The sequence below is a fragment of the Nomascus leucogenys genome, chromosome 21 (genome assembly GCF_006542625.1).
Source record: "Nomascus leucogenys isolate Asia chromosome 21, Asia_NLE_v1, whole genome shotgun sequence".
Taxonomy (NCBI): Eukaryota; Metazoa; Chordata; class Mammalia; order Primates; family Hylobatidae; genus Nomascus; species Nomascus leucogenys.
The window spans coordinates 1927033-1954785 of NC_044401.1; the positions used below are offsets into that span (position 1 = coordinate 1927033).

A 27753-nucleotide genomic window follows, 5' to 3' on the forward strand; every position below is an offset into this window, starting at 1 on the left:
GTCCCACCTCCATTTGCAACTGACCTCTTCTGGGAACTTCTTCAGATGGACAAGATTACCCCACCTTGCCCTTTATGTATCTGCTCTTAGGTGTTTCTTCACTTCAGTTGCTTTGCAGGAAGTGTCTAGAGGAATATGGTGGGCACAGAAGTAGCTCTGGTGACCTTGATCAAGGGGTTTTGAAATGCAGAATTCTTGAGTTCTGGAAGGGACTTCAGAGAATACCAGTGTTATTAATGACAAAGGCACTGAGGCCCAGGGAGGTGACCAGAATTATAAAGGCCAGCACCAGAACCCAGATTTCCTAACTCTGGTGCTCTTTCCCTTCATCAGTTTGACTGTGGCCTGTTAACTGGTATATACATATTTATGTCAGGCAAAGTGCTGCTGGAAGTAGAATTTGTCCAATATCAGGTCAACTTCAGAGACTATCTGATTTCCTCATGTCAGAGTAGACGATTTTATGTTGCTGTTTACAAAAGCCCAATGTAACGCATAGGAAGTATGGCATGAACATCTTTAGGAGGCTAATGGAAATATTAATTGGTTTTTACCCAGTATTCCATTTTTTTCATTGTGTTCTCTATTGTTGCTCTCTCACTCCCCCATGAGGTACAGGAGAAAGTAGAACTATCCAAAACTAATTTCCTCTGACATGTAAGATGAATGATTTAGGTACGTCAAAGCAGTAGTCAAGGAGGAAAGGGATAGTCCAAAGACTTAACTGGTTCATATTGGACTGATAATCTCTTTAAATGGCTTTATGCTAGTTTGACCTCATTTGTAAAATATTTATGAGAAAGTTCTCATTTAAAATGAGATAGTTGTTTACAGTGTATTTACTAAGCAGTAAGCTATCTTCAAATCTCTAAGGTAGTAACTTTCCATAGGGCCTCCTTAGATCCCTAAGATGACTTTTCCTCCTTGGTACTTCTGGGTCTTTCTGACATCAGCAGAGAACTGGAAAGACATAGCCAACTGCTGTTCATGTTACTCATGACTCCTTTCTCTAAAACTGCCTCCCACAATTCACTAGACCAGAAGTGGATGCAACTTAAGCTGGGATAATCACATTATCATCTGAAAATTTGGAGTTGGACAGCAAAAGAAGACAACATTTCTCAAATGCACATCTCATGGCAGCTAAGCCACATGGCTGGGATTTAAAGCCTTTAGAGCCAGCCCATGGCTTTAGCTACCTCACTGTGCTGCTTCACAAACTTTGCTCCTGTGAAAAACTATATTCTCAGTGTAGGGCAGAGAGGTCTAACACCAACATATGGTACTAGCAGTGTTTCCCGTATTGACAGGAATAGTTAACTCAGTAATTCTTTTCTTTTCCATTTAGTGACAGTTGTGATGACTACGTTTCTACTCTAAGTAATTCCTGTATTCTACAGCAGATGCTTCGTCAGCAATACTAAGGGAAGAAACAAAGCTGAACTGTTTCTTTAATAATGCTGATCTACTTTTTGTTGAATTTGTATTTTATTTCAAGTGCCAAAGAAATCATCTTTGTTTATTAAGATGAAACCAAACACTACTACACATTTACACTCACACTGCTTCCAGGACCCAAGGGTTTCACAGACCATTTGCCTACCTGGTTCTTTCCTCTCCTCCTTCCAGTGACTTCTAGAATACCCTTTCAAAGGACCACATGAATATACGAACTGTAAAATTCAACTTTAATCTTTTGCGAAATGTTTTATTTACTGCTTAAAATCTAGGTGGGTGGATATATTCATGTATGTGTATATTGATAGATTAATACAAACATGAATATGTATTTAAATTTAAGGATAAGTGAAGTGAGAGTACAACAGCCCCATTCTTAGTTAAAAAGAAAAGAAAAAGACAAGAGTAAGCCACTGCCACCACAGGTACCAGCACTTACATTTGTCATCAGGCTGACCAAAGAGTGGCTTGTCGGCATTCAACGGACATGGCAGCATAGCTCCCTTCAACTCTCCAGTGAGTTTCAAGTTCAGAGCACTTTCAGTCCTTGTCTTGTTTATCTGTTACTGAAGGGTTTCTAGGAAGGTTCAGCAGTGCTTCAATTTTCTTAGCATCATTCTCAGGTTCATTTTTCTGTAAACTACTTTCAATTTTCTCAGGGAGGTGCTCAGTAACTTGTAGTCTGTCTTTCCTGTAATCAAATAAAAAGGATAAATCAAATACTGCTCCATTTCTTTAGTTCTTACAGATTTAAAACAAAAATGGTAGCATTTGTCTTTTCCTCTCTGCTTTGGTATAGCAACTTAGAAGCAAATACTGCTCCCTGCCCTTCAAATACAGTAACTTTCTTCTCTCTCCTAACCTCACAAGCCAATTATGATTTCCACATTACCATAATGGATACCGTTGTGGTGATGGCTCTGAGCCATAAGATATTCCTAGTATGCTGGGTCCTAGAGTTCTCACAGGAGTGATGTGTGGGAACTGACATACTTTGTGCTAAGGTGTGAAGGCTTGAAATCTCGCTGTCCTCTTGCTCCCAGGGCTGGGGGAATGTAAGTACCCTGCCACTCTCAAACTCTGTGACCAGACCTTGTAGGAACTGGACAAAGGCTATAACAATGGTAATCCTAGGTAGAGAAAAGTCAGATAGAACAACACTATAGATTTATATTTATGAAGAGTTAAAAACTAATTTCCAAATAATAGATCAGTTCTGTTTCTAAATCAAGTATTAGTGTCTTCCTTAAGTGATTATCAGGGTTAAAGTTTCTTCTCAACTCTTCACAGATTTGGTCATTTGTTCTTCTATATCTCTATGTTCAGTTTTCTACATTTTCTGCTCATTGAGGCAATTTTTTTTGACTCTCAATTTGTTTGATTTTCCTGTATTATTTTCAAGTGAAGAAGTAGGCACATACAAGACACTTAAACGTTTATTAACTCTCCTTAGAAGTATCACACACAAACACACGCACATATAAACACACATACGTGTATATGCTATACAATTTTGACACTTTCATTCTGCCAAAGTATTCTTTCATTACTATGATTCAAGTTGTTTTAATCCATCTTTCTTAAAATTGATACTAATAATTGTACATATTTATGAAGTACAAAGTGATATTTTCATACATATACAATGTGTAATGATCAAATCAGGGTAATTAGCATATGTATCACCTCAAACATTTATCATTTCATACTCTTGGGACCATCCAAATATCCTCTCTTCCAGCTACTTGAAAATATACAATAAATTATTAACTATAGTCATCCTACAGTGCCACAGAACACTAGAATTTATGCCTCCGATCTAGTTATAATTTTGTATCCATTAATCAATCCCTTAAATCTCCTCTTCTTATGCCCCTCCCTGTCCCCTCCCCAGCCTCCAGTAACCATAATTCTACTCTTTACTTCTATGAGCCCATTTTTTAGCTCCCACATGAGCAACAGAACATGCAGTATTTATCTTTCTGTGTATGACTTATTTTACATAACAATGTCCTCCAGGCTCATCCATGTTCCCACAAATGACAGGATTACATTCTTTATTATGGCTGAATAGTATTCTATGGTGTATATATATCACATTTTCTTCATCCATCCATCTGTTGATGGACACTGATGTTGATTCCATACCTTGGCTATTAGGAATAGTGCTGCAATAAGCATGGGGGCGCAGATAACTCTTTGATATGCTGGTTTCTTTTCCTTTGGATAAATACCTAGTAGGGAAGATTGCTGGATCTTACAGTAGTTCTATTTTTAGTTTTCTGAGGAACTTCCATACTGTTTCTATAAAGGCTGTACTAATTTGCATTCCTACCAAAAGTATATGAGTTCCCTTTTCTTTCTACATCCTTGCCAAAATTTATTTTTTGTCTTTTTGATAATAGACATTCTAATTGGGATAAATATCACTCCAATTTCCCAAACTGTCCCCAAACCACATTTCATTGTGGTTTTGATTTGCATTTCCCTGATTAGTTATGTTGAATACTTTTTCACATACTTGTTAGCCACTTGTAGGTATTTTTTGAGAAATACAAGTTTCCCCCAAGCTCCCCCGCCCACTTTTTTTTTTTAAAGAGACAGGGACTCTGTTGCCCAGGCTGGAGTGCAATAGTATGATCATGGCTCACGGCTGCCTTGAATTACTGGGCTCAAGGGATCCTTTGGCCTCAGTCTCCCAAGTAACTGGGGCTATAGGCATGCACTACTGTGCCTGGCTAATTTTCTTTTGACTCATTCTGTCACTCAGGCTGGAGTGCAGTGGCGCCATCTTGGCTCATTGCAACCTCCACCTCCCAGGCTCAAACAATCCTCCTGCCTCAGCCTCCCACGTAGTTGAGATTACAGGTGTGCACCACAATTTTTGTATTTTTAGTAGAGATGGGGTTTCAGCAGGTTGGCCAGGCTGGTCTTGAACTCCTGACCTCAAGTGATCTGCCTGCCTCGGCCTCCCAAAATGCTGGAATAACAAGTGTGAGCCACCGTGCCTGGCCTCCAATGCCCTTTATTTCTTCTTCTTGCCTAACTGCTCTGGCTAGGATTTCTAATACTATGTTGAATAAGACTGGTAAGAGTGGGCATTCCTATTTCATTCCAGTTCTTTGAGGGAAAAGCTTTTCACTTTTCCCTGTTCAGTATGATATTAGCTGTCAGTCTGACATACATGGCCTTTATTGTACTGAGAAATAGTCCTTCTACCCCTAACTTTTTGGGAGGTGTTATCATGATGGGGTGTTGAATTTTACCAAAGGCTTTTTCTCGTTTATTGAGATGATGATATGGTTTTTGTCCTTCCGTTTATATGATGTAACACATTTACTGATTTGTGTATGCTGCACCATCCTTGCATCTCTAGGATAAATCCCACTTGTTCATGATGTATAATCTTTTTTATGTACTCTTGGATTTGGTTTGCTGGTATTTTGTTAAGGATTGTTTTGTAGAATACATTGGCCTGTAGGTTTTGTTGTTGTTGTTGTTTTTTAATGTGCCTTTGTCTGTTTTTTGTTATATAAGGGTAATGCTGGCCTTGTAGAATGAGTTTGGAAGAATTCTCTCATCTTCAATATTTCGGAATAGCTTGAGAATTGGTCTTAATTCTTCTTTAACTGTTTGGCAGAATTTAGCAATGAAGCCATGTGGTCCTGGACTTTTCTTTGTTGGGAGACTTTTTATTACCAGTTCAATCTTGTTACTTGTTATTAGTCTGTTCAGGTTTTCTATTACTTCTTGGCTCAATCTCGATAGATTATAGGGGCTCAGGAATGTATCCATTTCCTGTAGCTTTCCCAATTTCTTGGCATATAGTTGTTTCATAATAATCTCTAATGATATGACTATGTCCATGGTATCAACTGTAATGTCTTTTTTGTTTTTTTACCTTAATTGGGTCTTTTTTCTTAGTCTAGCTAGTGGTTTCTTGATTTTGTTTTCAAGAAACCAACTTTTCATTTAGTTCTTCTTTCGTGTTTTTGTTTGTTTGTTTTTAAGTCTCTATTTCACTTAGCTCTGCTCTGATCTTTTTATTTCCTTCTACTGATTTTGGGTTTAGTTTGTTCTTGCTTTTCGAGTTCCCTGAGGTGCAGTGTTAGGTTGTTTATTTGAAATATTTCTACTTTTTGATGGAGGCATTCATTGCTATAAACTTCCCTGTTAGTGATGCTTTTGCTGTATCCCATAGGTTTTGGCATGTTGTGTTTCTATTTTCATTTGTTTCAAGAAATTTTTTAATTTCCTTCTTAATTTTTTCATTGACCTATTGGTTGTTCCGGAGCATATTATTTAATCTCTGTGTATTTGCATGGTTTCCAGAGTCCTTCCTGTTACTGATTTCTAGTTTTATTCTGCTGTGTTCTGAAAAAATATTTGATGTTATTTTGATCTTTAAAAATTTGTTGAGACTTGTTTTGTAGCCTAACATATGGTTTATCCTGAAGAATATTTCAAGATAAGAAAAATGTGTATTTTGCAGCTGTTGGATGTGATGTTCTGTAAATGTCTGCTAGATCCATTTGATCTATAGCACAGTTTAAGTCTGATATTTCTTTGTTGATTTTCTGTCTAGATGATCTGTCCAGTGCTGGGAGTGTGGTGTTGAAGTCCCCAGCTATTACATTAGGGTTTATCTCTCCCTTTAGCTCTAATATTATTTGTTTATATATATATATATGGATGCTCTGGTGTTGGGTGCATATATATTTACAGTTGTTGTTTCCTCTTGCTGAATTGATCTCTTTACCATTATATAATGACCTTGTCTCTTTTTATAGTTTTTTATTTAAAGCCTATTTTATCTAGCATAAGTATAGCTATTCCTGCTCATTTATGGTTTCCATTTGCATGAATTCTATCCCTTTACTTTCAGCCTATCTGTACCTTTACAGGTGAAGTGAGTTTCTTGTAGTCAGTATATATAGTTGAGTCTTTAAATTTTTTTTATTCATTCAGCCAGTCTAAATCTTTAATTGGGGAATTTAAAGTGTTTATATTCAACATTGTTATTGATAGGTGTGGATTTACTCCTGTCATTTTGTTAATTGTTTCCTGGTTGTTTTGTATAATCTTTGTTCCCCTTTCTTCCCCTCTTATTTATTTTCACGGTTGGTGGATTTTTGTAATTATAAGGTTTGATTCCTTTCTCGTTCTTATTTGTGTATCTGCTCTACCAGTGAGTTTCATTCTTTCACGTGTTTCCATAATGGTAGTTACCGTGCTTTTGCATTCAGATGTAGGAGTTCTTTAAGCATTTCTTATAAGGCAGTCTAGTGGTGATAAATTCCCTCAGTGTTTGCCTGTCTTGGGAAGACTATTTCTCCTTCATTTTGGAAAAATAGCTTTGCTAGGTATAATACTCTTGGCAGGAGGTTTTTGGGTTTTGTTTGTCTGTTTGTTTGTTTTTTCCTTTTAGCACTCTGAATGTATCATCCCATTCTCTCCTGACCTGTAAGGTTTCTGCTGGCAAATCTGCTGTTAACCTGAGGTGGGGAGGTAAATGGTGGCAGCGGGCCCTGGATGAGCCAGTCTTCAGGGGGTGCACGTGGCAGCTCAGCCACTAGAATTGGCAGGGTTGCCAGTGGTGGAAGACTCCAGGTGAATGACCTTAGAATGGCCTTAGCCAGCCATTCTTAAGCTTTTCCATCTCAAAATCACTGATCTCTAAATCACTGACAAACGTCTGCAGTTTTTAATTTTTCATTTACTTTTCTAATTTTTTTTTTTTTTTTGAGATGAAGTCTTGCTCTGTGGCCCAGGCTGGAGTGCAGTGGCACGATCTTGGCTCACTGCAACCTCAATGCTTTTCTTCTCATATAGCACTTATGCCCTTGGATGATGGACCTACAGCTCTTAACAATTTCCGTGTGTGTGTCTGTGTGTGTGTGGTTAGCAGAAATGGAGGTTTCAAATGAAAACACTGGAAAAAAACGATTTCCCATCTATCCAATTATAATACCAAAACAGCAACAGCAGCAGCAGCCAATGCTGTCTTAGGTACCCAGGAAGCTGAACTAGTGAGAATCATTTGTACTCAGGAGCACTAGATGGCAGCCTGTTATATTCATCTTACATATTGAATCTGTGCAAAGTCAACTATCAGTCTGATTGCCCTATCCCACAAATTGCATCCCAGGAGATGGTTAGATGGGACAGGTAAAAGTTTTCATGTTCCTCGGTGGCATTCAGTGCATGAACAACCACTGTCCACCTAATTCTTCTGTGTCTACAGCAAGAAATAGAATCTTTGTGGAGACTTAACATGCTGTGTCTTACTTACATATGTATGCAAAAAAAAAAAAAAAAAAGATGTCACTTTTTTTCTTTTTTGAGACCGAGTCTTGCTCTGTGGCCCAGGCTGGAGTGCAATCACGGCTCACTGAAACCTCCACCTCCCAGGTTCAAGTGATTCTCCTGCCTCAGCCTCCTTGAGTAGCTGGGACTACAGGCACATGCCACCATGTCCAGCTAATTTTTGTACTTTTAGTAGACATGGGGTTTTGCCATGTTGGCCAGGCTGGTCTCGAACTCCTGACCTCAAATGATCCACCTGTCTTGGCCTCCCAAAGTGCTGGGATTACAGGCGTGAGCCACCCTGCCCCGCTAAGGATGTCACTTTTTAAGTAAGCCAGGTAAAGCTCACTCCTTGGTGAATATTCCCTTTAGGTAATTTCCTATGCAGTTAAGAATATAGGAAAAGAAAAAACATGCAAGCAAGTAATATTTACACCATTTTAACTTAAAAAGATATCCAAAGAAAGATCTTCATTAAATTAAAACTAAAATTAATGTCTTTCATTTTTCCATTCTCCTTAAATAGATTAAAAGACAATGTACAGTATGAGTTGAAGGACTCAGTAAAAATAAACTCTTCTTTGAATTGAGTGGCAATTTAGAGTACATAATTTTAACAGAGCACCACTATATAAGGCCTGGGGCAAGACAGCCAAGATTCCCTGGGCTCAACATGTTCCTTACCACTCTTCCAGTTTTAGCTCATGGAGTGCCTTTCGATCCTTCTGTTTTCTCTCCTGAACAGTCACACCAGAGTACTTCTGAAATGCCATCAGCAGGCCTCCGACAGGAGTGCTGAGAAGAAAGGAGAGGGAAAGCTTAGGAAAAAAGAGTCATTAGACCTTGCAACATGTGAGATTCACCTTAGTGTGAGCAACACCAGAGCCACTTGTTCACTGTTAGGTATAGGAACATTTGAGAATTAAAGTGTCCCTGTCAAATAAAGAAAAACATTGAGGTAACCTCTTCTTTGGTCTGAACAACAGAGAAAAACAATCACTACAACCTCCTAAAGTTAACTGATATATAATAAAACAACAGATCTAGAAACTGGCTGTTTTTATGAGGAATGAGAAATAAATCAAAACAAAGAGGAAAAAAATACATATTTATGACAAGTTCTAGTAAGTAGCCCCACACCAAAGATTTCTCAGAAATGAAATTTCTAGTTCAGAATGGCACCAGCTCCTCTAGGAGACAGGAAATGTGGAGGGCATTTTTGGTTGAGGGAGGGATGCTACTGGCTTTTGGGGGTGGGACCACCAAAATATCCTAAAGTTCAAGAGTCTGGCGTAACTGTCTCACCCACAATGCCAATAGCAACCCATTGATAAACTGATTTAGATAATTACTATTATAGTGATGAAGAGAGTTTGGTTCTTGTGTTCTCAGACTAAAAGTATTTGACCTTCATATACCTTAAATTTCCTCCAGCTACAATTTAAGTAACCTCATACTAATAACTATTTTTGCTAAGTGGAAGCAACATAAATGTTCACTGACAAATGGTTAAAGAAAATGTAACATACACATACAATGGAGTATTATCAGCCTTAAAAAAAGAGGGCAATCCGTCCGACAGGCTACAACATAGATAAACCTCAAGGATATTATTATGCTAAGTAAAATAAGCTAGTCACAAAAGGACAAATAGTGTATGATTCCACTCATATGAAGTATCTAAAGTAGTCAAAATCTTAGAAACAGAAAGTAGAAACATGTTTGCTGAGGACTGGAGGGTATGGGGAGGGGAAATTAATTTTTAATGGATATACTTTCATTTCTCAAGATAAAAAAGTTCTAGAGATCTCATGCACAATGTGAATATACTTAGCATTTTTGAACTATACACTTAAAATATGATTAAGATGGTGAATGTTATGCTATGTGTTTATTACAATAAAAAATATTTTTGTTGCTAACTCCTACAACTTTTCCCTTCGAACCAAACTGGTATATTAACACTACAACAAAAGTAATGGCAGCAGTAGATTATGACATGCTGATTTTATTTAATTCAAATTTTAAAAAAAATCATTAAATCTATAGCATTACCTTCTCCTTCAAAGGAGGTAGACAAAGGGGTGAACAGGAGGAGGACGAAGGTAGCACTCTTCTAGTCAGACAAATACCAACTAATAAAGACAGAAGAACTGACAGAACTAGCTTATCAACATTTACAACCACCTTTCTAGTAACCAACCGATTACAGCATGGGTCGTCAATGGATCATTAAAAACACATGATGAAAAGATAGCTGCAGAGCAGGATATTTAGTTTCACTCTCCAGGTTACTAATTAATCACATTGGGAAAAAGATATCTTTGCAATGGAGACACTGAAGAGATAACATCTTAACCAAGTGTGGTAGGCAGAATTCTAAAGTGGTCCCTCCAAATATCCTGCCTAATCCCTCAACTGTGAATATATTATGCCCATGATTGTATTATCTTACATGGCAAAATTGACTTGAGAAATGTAATTAAGGTTACTAATTAGTTGAATCTGAGGTAATGAAAAAGGAGATAGGTATCTGAATGAACACTCAAAAGCAGAGTTTTCCCTGGCTGGTGGCAGAGTAGAAGTTGAAGATTCGAAGTATGAGAAGGAGTTAATGTGCTGTAGCTGGTTTAAACACAAAGGGGCCCTGGGAGAAGAAACGTGGGTGGCCTCCAGGAACGGAGAATAGTCTGGCTGACAGCCCACAAGGAAACAGAGACCTCAGACCTCAAGGCACAAGGAACTAAATTCTTTTTTTGTTTTTCCTCTTTTTTTTTTTGAGACGGGAGTCTCACTCTGTCGCCCAGGCTGGAGTGCAATGGTGCGATCTTAGCTCACTGCAACCTCTGCCTCTGCCTAGGTGAAGGGTATATGGGGTTCAAGCAATTCTCCTGCCTCAGCCTCCTGAGTATCTGGGGATTACAGGCATTTGCCACCATGCCTGGCTAATTTTTGTATTTTTAGTAGAGACAGCATTTCACCATGTTGGCCAGGCTGGTCTCAAACTCCTGACCACAAGTGATCTACCCGCCTCGGCCTCCCAAAGTGCTGGTTTTACAGGTGTGAGCCACTGTGCCTGGCCACAAGGAACTAAATTGTGTCAACAACCTGAATGAGCTTGGAAACAGATTCTTCCCCAGAGCCTCCAGGTAAGAGCCCAGCCCAGCCAATACCTTGACTCTGGCCCTTGTAAAATCTTGAGCAGGGAAACCCAGCCAGACTTATAATCCACAGAACTACAAGGGTGTTGTTTCACATGCAATACATGCCCAGTTTGTGGTAATTTGTTGCACAGCAGAAAACCAATATATCAAGTAATTAAAGTTAATATTACTTATAATGGGTGACAGAATATCTCCTGATGTGATACATGAGGATACAACTTCACCTATGTTGTATTCCTGACAAAAATACATTAATCTAATCATGATGGGATGATTAAACAAAATGGAGAAACACGTAGGCATTAGGATGATAATTGAGGAGTTTTCAATATAGACGCTAACTTAGATAGATGTGTTGAAACAATGTTTACTGTGATAATTGTATTATGATTTCATGGAATAGTATTCTTCATCCCGGGAGATACATGCTGATATATATGGGGGTGAAGTATCATGAGGTCTCAAACAGTTTAGCCAAGAAGCAAAGAGAAAGAAAAAGAAATATATTCACATCCCACACATATACACAGATATGGAAAATATCACCAAGGCGTTAACAATTGGTGAATCTAGGTGAAGGGTATATGGGGTTTCAATGTACTAATTCATTCAACTTTTCTGTAGGTTTGAAATTGTTCAAAGTAAAAAAGTTGGGGAAGAACATTTTTAAAAAATGTATTAAGCAAAACAAAATCCTACTAACAATTTTTACAGAATATGCGTGTTAACTGTTTTTTGTTCTTTTTTCCCTGCTCCCATAAATACCTTTGTTCAAACTATAGTTTCAGGTGTTAGCAATATTTAAACAGTTTTATCTGGTAAAAAGGCATTTTGAATAAGGGCCCTATCTTGGATAGTTGTATTGAGTCAATGTTATTTATTGTAATAACTACTAAGTAAAATAAACTATAAATAAAAACTGTAAGTAAGATAAACCATTGGGGTAGAATTAGGATGGACAGTCAAAGCCACTGCCAATGCAAGACTAGAGATCTTTTATAGATTCTAAGGATTAAATTTGTTCTTTGAAAATAAATGGAACTTTTTAATAGGCAAGGCATTAATGAAAATTGTGCCAATTTAGAACCAGACCATGTTAATGCTTACCCCAGCAAGGCTCCAATTATACCACCAGCCACCAGGCCACGCAGGCCTATGTTTATTCTAAAAAGACTTCCCGTGACAGCTATTTAAAAACAAGAAAGGCAATATTAAATCATCTTTAAAACTAGAATCCTATTTTAAAACTTTCCTTCTATAAAAAGGGCACAAATCCCTAAGTGAGCTTTCTGAATCCAATGTTAATATACTACTACAGCCTATACTTCCTGAATCTAAAATGCCAACACAGGTAGCTTCCCATCCACTCTGCAGATTCAAAGGAAGAAACATCCCTTCTACAAAAATAAATCTCCAATATGCTCTATGGATCCATTCATTCTGCTTCATTTTTGTCCATCTCTCCTTAAAAATCTGAAAATGTTTTTCCCCTTCTCTTTCTTTCTTCTTTCTTCAAGGAAAATAAAAAAGCAAAAAACCTTCGCTAGCCCCTCCAGTTTGTGCCTTCCCCTAGACTCACTCTCTCTGTACTGCTACACGGCACCACCCAGGCGGGGCGACAAGCAAGCAGCATTTGGCCTACAATGCTACCTGGTGCACAGAAAGACGTCTTTCCTTTCTGCTGGGACTGTGCATCAATCATGCTCATTCATTTTCCTTTCTCTATGCACAATGCAACTAATGCCATCTAAGGTGGTAACACTTTTTAAATAATAACATTTGAGGCCAGGTGCAGTGGCTCACACCTGTAATCCCAACACTTTGGGAGGCCAAGGCAGGCAGATCACTTGAGGTCAGGAGTTCTAAGTCAGCCTGGACAACATGGCAAAACCCTGCCTCTACTAAAGATACAAAAATTAGCCGGGTGTGGTGGTGCACACCTGCAATCCCAGCTACTCAGGAGGCAGAGGCACAAGAATTGTTTGAACCCCAGAGGCGGAGGCTGCAGTGAACAGATATCACACCCCTGCACTCTAGCCTCAGCGGAAGAGACTCTGTCACAAAAAACAAAATAAATAACAGCTGAGGTTTATATTTTTACGTACTATATATTCATTTTTTAAATTTTCAAAATTAACAAGAATCACAATCACCTTTAATCCCATTACCCAGAGTCAGTAATAAGTTAGTCTTTTTTCTGATCCTCCAAACAAAATTAAAAAAACCCAAAAAACAAAAAACAAAAAAAACAACTGGGGCCGGGCACAGTGGCTCACACCTGTAATCCCAGCACTTTGGGAGGCCGAGATGGGTGGATCACAAAGTCAGGAATTCAAGACCAGCCTGGCCAAGATGCTGAAACCCCGTCTCTACTAAAAATACAAAAATTAGCCGGGCATGGTGGCACACACCTGTAATCCCAGCTACTCAGGAGGCTGAGGCAGGAGAATCGCTTGAACCTGGGCGGCAGAGGTTGCAGTGAGCTGAGATTGCACCACTGCACTCCAGCCTGGACAAAAGAGCAAGACTCTTTCCAAAAAAAAAAAACAAACACACAAAAACTGGGGCCATGGTGTACATACTAAATTTTTTATTTTCACAGAACATATTATTAAATTCTGTATCACTAAGTTTTCACCCACCTGGTTCCACTGCATGGAGGTACCACAAATTTTTGTCTAACACTTAGATTTTCTATTTATAGATATTTTAAATAAAGGTATGATGATAATCCCTCCACAAATAATCTTTTTATACATTTGATTGTTTCCTTAGGACAAACTCACAGAAATGAAATTTCTGGGTCAAAAGGTATAAGTATAAACATTTTTAAGGCTTTTGACTTAAATTACTAAACTGCTATTCAAAAAGGATGCATAAACTTACTTTCCAAATAAAAGTATGCAAGTAATCTAGTCTTCTGCATTCTCTTATTTTTTCCAATTTGATAGGCCAGAAGTGGTATGTAATTTTTAAGTTGCATTTCTCTGATTAGTAGAGAAAAGAAGTTGTTTTTCCCTAGGTTTACAAGTTATTTGTGGTACATCTGTGAATTACAAATTCATGTCCTTTGTCCAATCTTCAACTGAGCTATCCTTTCTTTTTGATGTATTAGGGCTTTTATCCACTACCTGCACATATTATTATTTTGGCATTGTTTACATTTAATGTCTTCTATAGTATTTACGACATAGATAAGTTTAAAAATTCTATGTGGCCAAAACTGTGTTTCCTGTTTCCTAGTTTCTTAGTTCTTATGCTTAAAAATATATACAGTTGATAAACATGAGTTTGAACTGTGCAGATTTACTTACACACGAATTTTTTTTTCTTTCTTTTTTTTTTTTTTTTTTTTTTTAAGACAGAGTCTCACTCTGCTGCCCAGGCTGCAGTGCAATGGCACGATCTTGGCTCACTGCAACCTCCGCCTCCCCGGTTCAAGCTATTCTCCCCCACCTCAGCCTCCCAAGTAGCTGGGACTACAGGTGCGCACCACCACACCTATTTTATTTTTTAGTAGAGATGGGGTTTCACCATGTTGGCCAGGCTGGTCTCGAACTCCTGATCTCAAGTGATCCGCCAGCCTCGGCTTCCCAAAGTGCTGGGATTACAGGCATGAGCCACTATGCCGGGCCACACGAATTTTTTTCAATAAATATATTGAAAAATGTTTTGGAAATGTGCAATAACTTGAAAAAACTCACAGATAAACTGTCTAGCCTAGAAATATCAAAAAAAATTAAGAAAAATGTATCTCTAAGTGCATAAAATATACGTAGATACCAATCTATGTGTGAAGCAACTGTTTATGTTATTGGTAAGGCCTCTGGAGAATAGCAGGCCACTAGTAGTTAAGTTTTGGGGGAGTCAAAAGTTATATGCGGATTTTTCAACTGCACAGGGCAGAGGTCAGCATTGCTCTTGTGTTCAAAGCTGTTTTCAGTGTTGTTCAAAGGTCAGCTTGTATATGTACACATTTATATATCTTCCTACTCAGAAATCAGAGACACATTTACTTCTATATTTTCCCTAATCTTTCATGGACGTTTTTTACATAAGCACCATAATAAATGTTAATTAATTTTGTTGTACTGAATGTAGTTATAATTTCTTTCCAAACAGTTAATAACTGTTCCAGCCCATGAATGATCTATTCTTAAACCACAAATGTGAAGTATCACCTTTACTTATTTGTGTGTGCTTGGTTTTGTTCCTGACCTTTGAATTCCATTCCACAGATCTACCAATACCTCACTGTCCTCTTTATTGTAACTTTATACAGATTTTAATTTTACAGTTGCAAGAACCCCTCATTATTTTTTTCTGAAATGTCTGCTATGCTCTTATAATCAGCATTTTAGATATGATTTAGACATTGTATCAAGTTCTTTTTTTAAAAAAACCCTGTAATATTGATTTGAATTGCTTTCAATTTATAAATGAAGTAGAAAAGCCAGGCGCGGTGGCTCAAGCCTGTAATCCCAGCACTTTGGGAGGCCGAGGCGGGCGGATCACGAGGTCAGGAGATCGAGACCATCCTGGCTAACACAGTGAAACCCCGTCTCTACTAAAAATACAAAAAAAAAATTAGCCGGGCGTGTTGGCGGGCGCGTTGGCGGGTGCCTGTAGTCCCAGCTACTCGGAGAGGCTGAGGCAGGAGAATGGCGTGAACCCGGGAGGCGGAGCTTGCAGTGAGCCGAGATCGCGCCACTGCACTCCAGCCTGGGTGACAGAGCGAGACTCCGTCTCAAAAAAAAAAAACAAAAAAAAAAAACAAAAAATAAAAAATAAAAAAAATAAATGAAGTAGAAAAATACTGGGTTAACTATCAACTGTTTCCCCATTTTTATGATTTGTAATTTTCTCCAGAGAAGTTGTACATTTATTACATTTATTCTTTATTATATTACATTCTTAATACTATTATTAAGAAAATTTTTTACTTTTCAAGTAACTGCTGAAATATAAAAAGGCTATTTATATATTTACACTTTACTGACTAGCAATAATTTTTCAAGTCATCTTTTAAAATATTACCTACAAATACAGACAATTTTGCTTCCTCCTGTCTAAAAGCACTGCCTTTTTCCCCTTCTGTGTTAATGTATTTTTAACAGTTTTATTGAGGTATAATTTACATAACACAAAATTCATCTAAATGTACAATTCAATAATTTTTAGTAAAAAAATGTAGTGGCCCGGCACAGTGGTTCATGCCTGAAATCCCAGCACTTTGGGAGGCCGAGGCGGGCCGATCACCAGGTCAGGAGATTGAGACCATCCTGGCTAACATGGTGAAACCCCGTCTCTGCTAAAAATACAAAAATTAGCCGGGTATGGTGGCACATGCCTGTAGTCCCAGCTACTCAGGAGGCTGAAGGGAGGATCGCTTGAACCCGGGAGGTGGAGGTTGCAGTGAGCCGAGATCGCACCACTGCACTCCAGCCTGAGCAACAGAGCAAGATTCTGTCTCAAAAAAAAAAAAAAAATTTAGTTGCATTGCTATATAATCATCACCAAAATCCAATTTTTAAATGTTCCATCATTACAAAAAGATCCCCCATGCCCATTTGTGGTTACTCCTGGTTGCCAGTCTCACCTCAATCCACTAATGTACTTTCTAACTCTACAGATTCGATTATTCTGGACATTTCATATGAATAGAATTATACAATGTGAAGTCTTTTGTGTCTAGCTTTTTTCACTTAATGTTTTTGAGTTTTATTCATGTTGCAGCATGTATCAGTTTTTTATTGATGAAAATATTCAAGTGAATGGACATATCATATTTTATTTACCCATTCACTAGTTGATGAATTTATGGGTTCAGTTTGAGGCTGTTGAGAATAGCACCACTATAAAAATTTATATATAGGTCTTTGCGTGGACATGTTTTCATTTATCTTGGGCAGATTCTAAGACACGGAATGGCTGAGTTGCACAGTAAATTATGCTTAACTTTTTTTTTTGAGATGGAGTCTCGCTCTGTAGCCCAGGCTGGAGTGCAGTGGCGCGATCTCAGCTCACTGCAAGCTCCGCCTCCCAGGTTCACGCCATTCTGCGTCAGCCTCCCAAGTAGCTGGGATTACAGATGTGCACCACCATGCCCAGCTAATTTTTTTATTTTTAGTAGAGACGAGGTTTCACCATGTTGGCCAGGCTGGTCTCAAACTCCCAACCTCAAGAGATCTGCCTGCCTCAGCCTCCCAACGTGCTGGGATTACAGGCATGAGCTACCACACCTGGCCTTCCAATGGTTTTCTTAATTCATTTGGATTTTCTACTTGCAAGATGTTGTGGTTACCCTCCAGAGACAATAAACCCCCCCCCCACCCAAAATTTGAATCAGATATTGAGATGCCAAAGTACCAAGAGGTACTAAGACGATACCAAAAGGTTTATTACACACATAATGAGGCTTTCCAGGGAGAGCAAGGTAAGATCCCAAGCATGTCCCAAAATGACTTGAGAATCTGAAGGGTGACTGACTGGCTTGTGGTTTTAGAAGGTGGGGCTAGAGCAAGAGTTCCCTCATGTAGGCCTGAGCTTGCATGGTTGAAAATTCCTGCTGGTGTCAATCAAGGTAGCACTTGGGCTTTCTTATCAGCTTGTCAAGATGTGGGGCAAAAAGGAAAGGGAGACTTCCAGTTTCTGGTATGGCATGTGAGAAGTTTAGAATTGATCACTTATTCCTAACAACAAGTAAAAAGCTAAACAAATGGAAAAACTGACAACTCTTCTTAGATCCATCAAAGAAGTGAGATCATGGGTAAACTGCTGCCCCAAAATAGGAGAGACAGACAGATAAATACAGAGAATCACACCTTATTAGAGCAGAAACCCACGAGCAGAAGCCTCCATGGAAACCAGTACCAGAGTAGGAAACCTTGACTATAAATGATAAATTGCTGGAAGCTCAGTGTAGAAAAGTCTAAGACCTAAAAACCGTAGGGGGCCCAATCATAGAGGGTCCCCACACTCCAGGAGCTCTACCAGGTTCTCCCAGTAAAGATCTGAGAAAAATCCCCTCAGGCTTCTGGCAAGGGGGAAGAAAAGTAACCATTTTGAAATATGCCAGAACATTCCATTATTCTCACCAAGGCCTGCCCTCAAGATAAATGGTTTTGCACAGCCCAACCTATTGGGGTTTTGTCAGAGATTAACCAACCTGGGGAATATCCAAATGCAACTGCTCTAGCCTCCCATTCCCGCCTCCGTGGGAGAACGGAAATACCCATTCCAACCCACTGTAGTATCCTGTCCCACCAAAGGAGAGGAAAAAAACTGAAAAGCACTTGTGAAGTTAACAGTTCAGAAGCACAGGCTCACTAAAAGACTAAGAACCTAATCATAGGACTGCAAAACACGTTCCCTCTCCCACATCTTAATACCAAATTACTAAAGACCTATTTACCACAATTCCTTTTTACCCAGGTACATCATGTCCAGCTATCAAGAAGAAAAATTACGAGGCATCCTAAAAGGCAAAAGCAGTTTGAAGAGACCAAGTAAGACTAACAGAGTAAGCACCAAAACCAGACTCAGAGATGGTGGGGATACTGGACTTATCAGATGAAGAGTTTAAAGCAACTATGACTAATACACTAAAGGCTCTAATGGATAAAGTAGATAGCATGCAAGAACAGATGGGCAATATAAGCAGAGAGATGGAAATTCTAAGAGAGAATCAAAAAGAAATGCTAGCGATAAAACAAATTAAAAAACCCACTGTAACAGAACTGAAGAATAGTAGACTGGACACAGCTGAGGAAAGAATCCCTGAGCTTGAAGAGATATCAAAAGATACTTCCCAAACCGAAAGACAAAGAGAAAAAAGATGGGAACCTCCTCCACCAAAAACAAACAAACAAACAAACAAACAAACAAACAAACACAATAAAATATCCAAGAACTGTGAAACAATTACAAAAGGTGTTAAGTGTATTAGAACAACAGAAGGAGAAGAGAAAGCTAAAGAAATCTTTGAAACAATAACTGAGAATTTATCCTAAATTAAGTCAGACAACAAACCACAGATCCAGAAAGTTCAGAAAACACCAAGCACAGTAAATGTTCCTCAAAATTACACCTGGGCATATCATTTTCAAGCTGCAGAAAATCAAAGATAAAGAAAAAAATAGTGAAGTATGTGAACACAGGGGAAAGACAGCTAAATAGAACTAAACATAGGAAAATGGCTAGGGAGAACTCTCTAGGGAAGCTGAGGCTGACAAACGATCTAGACTTTGAAAGGTACGGTTAAGTAGGAGCCGAACAAAATTAATTGTGGTAGTGGGAAAGTGCATTCAAGAAGAGGGACTGATTCACAGAAGGCAAGAACATGCTGGGAAATCCAAGGAGATCGTAAAGTGAAAGCAAAAGAGTGGCACATGGACGCCAGATCAAGAATTGACATTAACGTGACGGGAAACTATAGAAGAATTTCAAACAGAAAAGTGGCAAAATCGTATTCATATTTCAAAAATCTAACTAGGTTACAGGTAGAGCACATCAAGATTAGAAACAGGGACGAAACGATAGTAGCAGTGGGAAAAAAGAAGAAGTGAAAGAATCCATATATATTTAATGAGTATAATTAATAGGACAAGAAGTGGAAAGAGAATGAAGAGCAGAACCATATCATTCCTTGGTTTCTGGTTTTGACTTTTTTTTTTTTTGAGACAGGGTCTTGCTCTGTCGCCCAGGCTGGAATGAGGTGGCATGATCGCACCTCACTGTAGCCTGGACCTCCTGGGCTCATGCCATCCTCCCACCTCAGCCTCCTGAGTAGCTGAGACTACAGGCATGAATTACCATGCCCAGATAATTTTTTGCAGAGACAGGGTCTTGCCATGTTTGTTGCCCAGGCTGTTCTCAAACTCCTATACTCAAGCGATCCGCCTATCTTGGCCTCCCAAAGTGCTGGTTACAGGCGTGAGCCACTGTGCCTGGCCTGGTTTTGACATTTAACAGATGACAGAGAATGTAACAGCAGGAGCAAGTAAGAAAGTAAAAGTGGGAAGACAAGACCCATGTAAAAATGCTTGCAAATTTAAAAATGAAACAATCTGGCTGCTCTAACGCTATTAATGCCTATCTCTAGTTTTGTATTTTAAAAAGTTTTCATTAAAATGTTGTTTGAGGATCAGGAAAAACAACTAAGATACTAGGCTTAATACCTGGGTGATGAAAGAATCTGTATAGCAAACCTCCATGACATGCGTTTACCTAAGTAACAAACCTACACATCCTGCACGTGTACCCTTGAAGTTAAAATAAAAGTTAAAAAAAAAAGTTTAAATTGTGTATGTGTTTTCCCATGTGTGTACACATATACAGAGAGAAGAGGGAGAGTGCATGCAGTAGCAAGAAGATAAAGCAAGTTGTCTGACTTAATTTAGGATAAATTCTCAGCATGAATTGTTAACAATGGCTAAATCTCTGTATGTGAAGGATAGAGACTGTTCTTTGTATTATTTTTATTTTGCTATCTTTTGTAAGCTTATTTCCAAAAAAACATTTAAAAACTGCTATGTTCAGGCCGGGCATGGTAGCTCACGCCTATAATCCCAGCACTCTGAGAGGCTGAGATGGGCGGATCACCTGAGGTCAGGAGTTCGAGACCAGCCTGACCAACATGGAGAAACCCCTTCTCTGCTAAAAATACAAACAATTAGCTGGGCATGGTGGCGCATGCCTGTAATCCCAGCTACTCGGGAGGCTGAGGCAGGAGAATCCCTTGAACCTGGGAGGCAGAGGTTGCGGTGAGCCGAGATCGCGCCATTGTACTCCAGCCTGGGCAACAGGAGCAAAACTCCATCTCAAAAAAACAAACGAAAACAAACTTATGTTCAGAATACATATGTGTGTTGTTGTACATACAAGAATGTACATGAGTTAGTGATTGAGTGTATATGGCAGTTAATTTACCTTTCTGAAATGAATGCTCATTTTAAAATTATTTTTTAAATCTGACAAGTAAAAACTGTACACATATGGTGTACAACATGTTTTGCAGTATGTATATATTGGGGAATGGCTAAATTAAGCTAATTAACCTACACGTTACTTCACATACCATTTTTTTGTGGTGAGAACACTAAGTGAGACAGAGTTTCACTCTTGTTGCCCAGGTTGGAGTGCAATGGCGCGAACTCGGCTCACTGCAACCTCTGCCTCCTGGGTTCAAGTGATTCTCCTGCCTCAGCCTCCCAAGTAGCTGGGATTACAGGCACCCGCCACCACACCCAGCTAATTTTTGTATTTTTAGTAGAGACGGGGTTTCACCAGGTTCGCCAGGCTGGTCTCAAATCACTTCTGGTGATCCACCTGCCTTGGCCTCCCAAAGTGCTGGGATTACAGGTGTGAGCCACCACTTGGCCAAAATCTACTTTTTAAAAGCAATTTTGAAGTATACAATACACTGTTATTAACCACAGTTACCATGTTTTAAATAGGTCTCTTGAACTTATTCCTTCTATCTAAATGAAATTTTGTATCCTTTGACCAACATCTTCCCAACCCCATATCCAATCTCTGGTAATCACCATTGTACCTTCTATTTTTAATGCTCATTAAAAAGAAAATACATATATATATACTAGAGGCAGAGAGCTTTAAAATAAAATCCAAGTTCTTACCATAAAAAATCTAGTCCCTTCCTACAGTCCTCACCAATCTCATCTCAAGCTACTCTTCCCCTCACTCACCAGGCTATTATCCTGTTTTTAAGGAATTGTATTGCCTTAGAGCCTTCCCCCTTGATGTTCCCTCTATTTAGGACACCCTTCCTTGCAAGTCTTGTTCCTTCCTATTCTTTGTTATCAGCTCAAATGTCACTTCCTCAGAAAGGCCTTCTCTGACTACCCTGTCCAGATGAGATCCCATTGTTCCACCGAATTGTTACTTTCTATCACAACAACCTGTATTATCACATACATATTAGACATTAAAATTCAAAGAAAGCAAGGGCCTTGTTGTTTTGCCCATTGAGTATATCAAGGGTGAAGCACAACACTGTCCATAAACACATTTTGCATCAGTGTTGATGAGATGTGATGGGAAGCCAACCAAAGAATTCAGTAGTTCTGATGTATAAGTCCTTACACATTTTCTAAACTATATTTGAGAAGACTGAAAAATATAAACAAAAATGTCTTACCTCCTGCAATTACAAAATGGCTTAAGGCATCTTTATTTCGGTATACATTCAGACTAGTGTTCACTGTGCTGGGAAAAAGGGAAGAGAAGGAAAATATAAGATTTAAAGCATATCCCATTCACCTTCTTGAGTGTTATTTTCACTGACTTAATAGATTTAGAAAAGCCTACTATATCAATCCCTGGTTCTAGCCTAGGCCCCTTCAATGTGTTCCAGACATGGTTGTAAAACCATAACTGCACCAGTCTTTTACACAGACAAAAGTTCTTGAAAAAAAAAAAGGCATTATTAATCACTTTCATGTGGGTATTCAGTTTTCATAACCCCACCTGCTCAAAAGACACACTCCTAAAACAATATCAAGAAAATTCACTATCTCACAATTCAGAGTGAACTTACTTGAATATAGTCACAAACACTGCAGTTCTCCAACCCCAGCGCCAGCCGTAACGAATGAAGCCTCGTGTGGCAGCACGATGTGCAGATTGCTAAAGTCAATTAAAAAACTGTGAGGTTCTAAGACACCATCATACTTTCCTTATTCTAGAACTGCAGTAGAGGAATTTTAGCTATGGATTAGTCAGGTACACCCAAACAGATAGAAATACTAGAAAATCTCTAGAAATATTATTCTTTAAGTATTGAGGCTTACGTAAAAGTTCCATGTGTAGCCTATCCTATCAGGATATGAAAAATGGTTGAGTATCCCTTATCTGATACTTGAGACCAGATCCCTTATCTGATACTTGGATTTAGGATTTTTTCAGATTTGGGAATATGCGCTTTTAACACTTACCGGTTGAGCATCCCAAATCCAAAAAACTGAAATCTGAAATGCTCCAATGAGCAATTCCTTTGAATGACGTGTCAATGCTCAAAAAGTTTTGAATCTGAGCATTCAGGATTTCAGATTTGTGATGCTCAACCTGTAACGAATTATAAATCTACAGCATAAAATAAGAATCCATGAGTCCCTACTGATAGAAATAAATTATAAATAGATAAATAAATATGTAAATAGAGGGGGAAGGGAAAACACTTCCTTAGAGCATAATGCTAACCAATAAATGTACAAAGAATGATAGACCTTAGAAAATGCCCATTTGGCCACCACAGTCATAATTGTTACAGGCAGAATAATCATTAAATGCTAAAACTGCCTGGGTATGGCAGCTCACGCCTGTAATCTCAGCACTTTGGGAGGCAACCAGGGAGGATCACTTGAGCCGACAAGTTTAAGACCAGCCTGGACAACATAGCGAGATCCTGCCTCTACAAAAAAAAATTAAAAATTAGCTAGGCATGGTGCTGTGTGTTTGCAGTCCTAGCTACTTGGAAGGCTGAGGCGGGAGGAAATCTTGAGTCCAGAAGTTTGAGGTTGTGGTGAGCTATGATCGCGCCACTGCACTCCGGCCTGCACTGAGGCAGCAAGACCCTGCCTCAAAAAATTTCAAAAAAAAAAAATTAATTAATTATAAAATAAAAATAGGCTGGGCACAGTGGCTCACACCTATAATCCCAACCCTTTGGGAGGCTAAGGAGGGTGGACTGCTTGAGCTGAGGAGTTTGAGACCAGCCTGGGCAACATGGCAAAACCCTGTCTCTACAAAAAATACAAAAATTAGCTGGGAATGGTAGCACATGCCTATAGTCCCAGCTACTAGGGAGGCTGAGACAGGAGAATCAAGTGAGCCTGGGAAATGGAGGTTGCAGCAAGCCAAGATTGTGCCACTGTACTCCAGCCCAGGCAACAGTGTGAGACCCTGTCTCAAAAAATAAATGAATACATGATTTTTTTTAAAAAATTAAAAAATTATAAATGCTAAGATAGCATTTATAATTTAGAATAGTTTTTAGATAGTAGAAATATTATAGTTTATAATAGCATTTAAGTAGTAGAAATTTGATGAAAAGCAGGATATTTACATAGTCTCAAAGGAACTAACAAGTACTCAAAATACTTACAAATTACCAAGGGAAAACATAGTAATTTTACAGTGTATAGTTGGCAGAGGCCATCTTAACCAAGTAACTGAAGTAAACATCACCAGTAAAGGGACAGAGATATCATGGGTTTCTAATTTAATTTCAGTTCTAGGGTATTCCTGTCAAAAAACATAGCCTGAATGCAATCATGAGAAACCATCAAACAAACCCAAATTGAGGGATATTCTACAAAATAAATCACCCATAGTCAAGGCCATGAAAGACAAAAACAGAGAAACTCTTCCAGACTAAATGAGACCAAAGCTGCATGACAGGCAAATTCAACATGTGATCCAGGGTCAGATTCTGGACCAGACAAAAAAAAATTTAATTAATTAATTTTTTAATAAGAACTCAAGCCTCACTTCTGAAAAATACATATTTTTTATTTATTTTTAAAATAAATGATACTTTGGGATAACTAGCAAAATTTACAGGTCTTTAAATAAGATAATAGTACTACATCAGTGTTAATTTCCTGATCTTGATTTTATAATTGTGGTTGTATAAGAGAATTTCCTTGTTTTTAGGAAATACACACTGAAGTATTCATCATGTCTATAACCTACTGTCAAGTAGCTCAGAAAAAATTAGTACATATTATACAGAGGGAGAATGATAAAACAAACATGGTAGAATGTTAACAGTGGAGAATCTGGATGAAAGGTATATAGGAAATCTTTGTACTAGTTTTGCAACTTTCAAGCCTGCCATAGTTTCAAAATAAAAAGTTAAAAATTCTCTGAGCTTTAATATTCTCACAGAAGAACTGATGTACTGATCTAACGATGTAACAAATGAGTTAGCACTCTATAAAGTTATAAATGTTAACCATCGCTTTAGTGTGAGCTCCTATACTCATGGAGGCTTTGTGAATGAGGTAAATATGTTACAGCTGTGCCTTGACGACTTAGCAGGGGATTGGAAGAAATGTATTTGAGAAAGAAAAGCCACAGTGGTGATGCCAAACATGGCTGTTCTGAAGATAAGAGTCTCTCAAACCACATGCAGGCACTTTAACATTAGTACTTCCACTGTTATTAAGTACAGACTTTATTTCTTTACTCTGACACCTTAAAACAACCCTCCATCCCCACAACCTAATTGAATGATTAAGTGTAAAGTGAATTGCTAAGTCAGTGTGCCCCAGATTTCTTTAGATCACCAGTACATACCACAGCATCAAACTGGTTACGATAAATTTCTGCCTGGCTCTGCTCAATGTATTGTCGTTTAGCATGAATAAAAGCTGGTATTCCCCCATACACCCAGCCAATGACGCCTGCTGTAGCTGCCGTCTTACAGATATCAGCAAGTTCCTTTGAAATTCTCTGCTGTTCACTACAACATTAAAAAGACAATGTTGGTTTGGGATTAGTTTATGGACATTGCTCTCCAAGAGACTCTATAATCAGAATTATCCCAAATGCTAACACCACAACATTTTTCATCATAGGTAGAATTCTCAGATGAATTAAACAGTTCAGTTATATTAAAAGGAATGTAAGTCTCAGACAAAACGAAGCTATGCTGTTAGAATTAGGATAGTGGCAACTCCTGAAAAGACAATGACCGGAAAAGGCATAAGGGGAGCTTTTGGGATGTTATAATAGTTGCCATTTCTTTCTGAGTGTTCGGTACAGCTATGTTCAGTTTGTGAAAATTCATTCCTCAGTATACTTACGTACATTTTTTGAAATGCATTTCCTACTCCAATAAAAAGTTTTTTAAAAGGTGCTTTTATGTGATGACTATTACACCCCTAGAAATAGGAAGAATTTGTGAGTTGGATAGAGAGACCAATATTTCCGTTTAAACCTTAAGTTAACTTTTAGAAATCACACCAACTCGTGAGATTTTAGGGCAATGTATTAAAGAATAAAAACGTGGATGTAAGACAAAAAATCTAAATTCTATTTTACTAAATAATTTCATGAAATACTCAGATAGGACTGTATTAATAAAAGCATTGGGCTGGGCACAGTAGCACACGCCTGTAGTCACAGCTCACTCAGGAGGCTGAGGTAGGACTTGAACCCAGGAGTTCAAATCCAGCATAGCAACATAGCAAAGATCCTGGCTCTAAAAATAAACAAACACATTTTTTTTTTAAAACGCACTGGGAAAGTTTACTATGCAGTGGGTGGCACATGCCAATCTAAAATAACAAGGAAAAGCTACTATTTAATTCGATTTGTTACTCTCAAATGCATAAGAAGCTAGAACTGCTAATGAAGCTCCCAAGATGTCATCCTGAAACTGCTCTAACAAATAGCCGTCTTTGAAGTTACTATAAAATAATTGCCCTTCTAGGCCAGGGGCAGTCCAGCCGCGGTGGCTCAGGCCTGTAATCCCAGCACTTTGGGAGGCGGAAGCAGGCAGATCACGTGAGGTCAGGAGTTCCAGACCAGCCTGGCGAATGGTGAAATCCCGTCTCTACTAAAAATACAAAAATTAGCTGGGCATGGTAGTGGGCAACTGTAATCCCAGCTACTCAGGAGGCTGAGGCAGGAGAACCGCTTGAACCTGCGAGGTGGAGAGTGCAGTGAGCCAAGATCGCACCACTGCACTCCAGAGAGCGCGACTCAGTCTCAAAAAAAAAAAAAAAAAACACGAGTTTGGGCTGGCGCGGTGGCTCACGCCTGTAATGCCAGCACTTTGGGAGGCCGAGGTAGGCGGATCGCCTAAGTCCAAGAGTTCAAGACCAGCCTAGGTAACATGGTAAGAACCTTGTCTATAAAAAATACATTTTAAAAAAATTAGCCGGGCGTGGTGGGGCGCGCCTGTAGTCCCAATTAATCGGGAGGCTGAGGTGGGAGGATCACTTGAGTCCCAGAGGCAGAGGCTCCAGTGAGCCGAGATAGCACCGCAGCACTCCAGCCTGGGCGACAGAGCCAAGACCCTGTCTGGAAAAAAAAAAAAGAAAAAGAAAAAAGATACAAGCTTGGGTTACAAATATCAGAACCTCAAATCTAATTTAAAAATGAAGCACACCATCCTGGGTGTCCTAAGGCTGACCCAGGCTGCCAACGCTGCAGGACACCGCTTTCGCGGCCCCCTACCCCACTTCAGACCCTAGGCACTTTTACTCTTTGCCAAACAGCTCCCGGAGGCGGTCCCATCCAGATTCCGGGTAATAGGGCTCTGGGACGAATGGAAGCCGCTTCTGACGCTCCTCAAGGGCTTCCGAATCGGCAGTCACAGCTTCGGCAGCAAAGACTCGGGGAAATGGACACAATGCTCTACAGAGAAAGCTCCGCGGTGCCGATGGCGGCACCTCCATGGCCTTCTCTCGACCTACGGACAAACTTGAGCGCTGAGGACCTCAAGTCCTCCCGGACGTGCCGCGGGAGGGCGTAAGAGTACGAGGTGAGAAACCGTGCATTTGACCCAGGATAACCCTCTGCCAGAGGGCTCGACACACACGCCTTCAGTCCCTGGCCTCGCTTTGGAGTCCTTGGAAATACAACACAGGAAGTCCCGCCCGACCGGGGCAAAGGCCACGGGGCGGGGCGACAGCGAAGCCGGAGCCCAAAAGACTTCCGGTTGAGGGCGGGTTGGGCCACTGCTGTGCTGAGTCCACCCCCGGAAGTGAGTTGGCTGCCGGTAGTGCAGCTCAGCGTGGTCCCGGCAGGCCTTCGCTCCGTGTCTGTTTCCTGGGTCATGCAAACGGTGTCT

General features: G+C 39.3%; 2 protein-coding genes across 2 annotated transcripts in view; one reads left to right on the plus strand and one right to left on the minus strand.

Annotated features, from left to right (window-relative positions):
- Nucleotides 1-1840, plus strand: part of CD80 (CD80 molecule) — a 35720-nt gene extending 33880 nt beyond the window's left edge. Inside the window, exon 7 of the mRNA XM_003261854.2 lies at nucleotides 1-1840. The gene's annotated coding sequence lies outside the window, so the exon portion shown is untranslated.
- On the minus strand, nucleotides 1672-27615 carry TIMMDC1 (translocase of inner mitochondrial membrane domain containing 1). The gene is made up of 7 exons (XM_004091715.3): nucleotides 27165-27615; nucleotides 25251-25416; nucleotides 22489-22577; nucleotides 22090-22157; nucleotides 12036-12114; nucleotides 8449-8559; nucleotides 1672-2149 (listed from the first exon to the last, which is right to left on the minus strand). Exons 1-7 carry the CDS (start codon nucleotides 27356-27358, stop codon nucleotides 1999-2001), a joined length of 858 nt encoding a protein of 285 aa, XP_004091763.1. The 5' UTR covers nucleotides 27359-27615; the 3' UTR covers nucleotides 1672-1998.
- Nucleotides 27616-27753: the final 138 nt, after the last annotated feature.

What these genes read in the sequence shown, in the direction of transcription:
- TIMMDC1 (XM_004091715.3), bottom strand. Translation starts at nt 27,358, where the DNA reads ATGGAGGTGCCGCCATCGGCACCGCGGAGCTTTCTCTGTAGAGCATTG. An exon ending in GTGTTTGTGACTATATTCAA is followed by an intron (nt 22,158 to 22,488) that starts GTAAGTTCACTC and finishes CCTTTTTCCCAG; the next exon opens with CACAGTGAACACTAGTCTGA. An exon ending in ATAATTGGAGCCTTGCTGGG is followed by an intron (nt 8,560 to 12,035) that starts GTAAGCATTAAC and finishes CTTTCTTCTCAG; the next exon opens with CACTCCTGTCGGAGGCCTGC.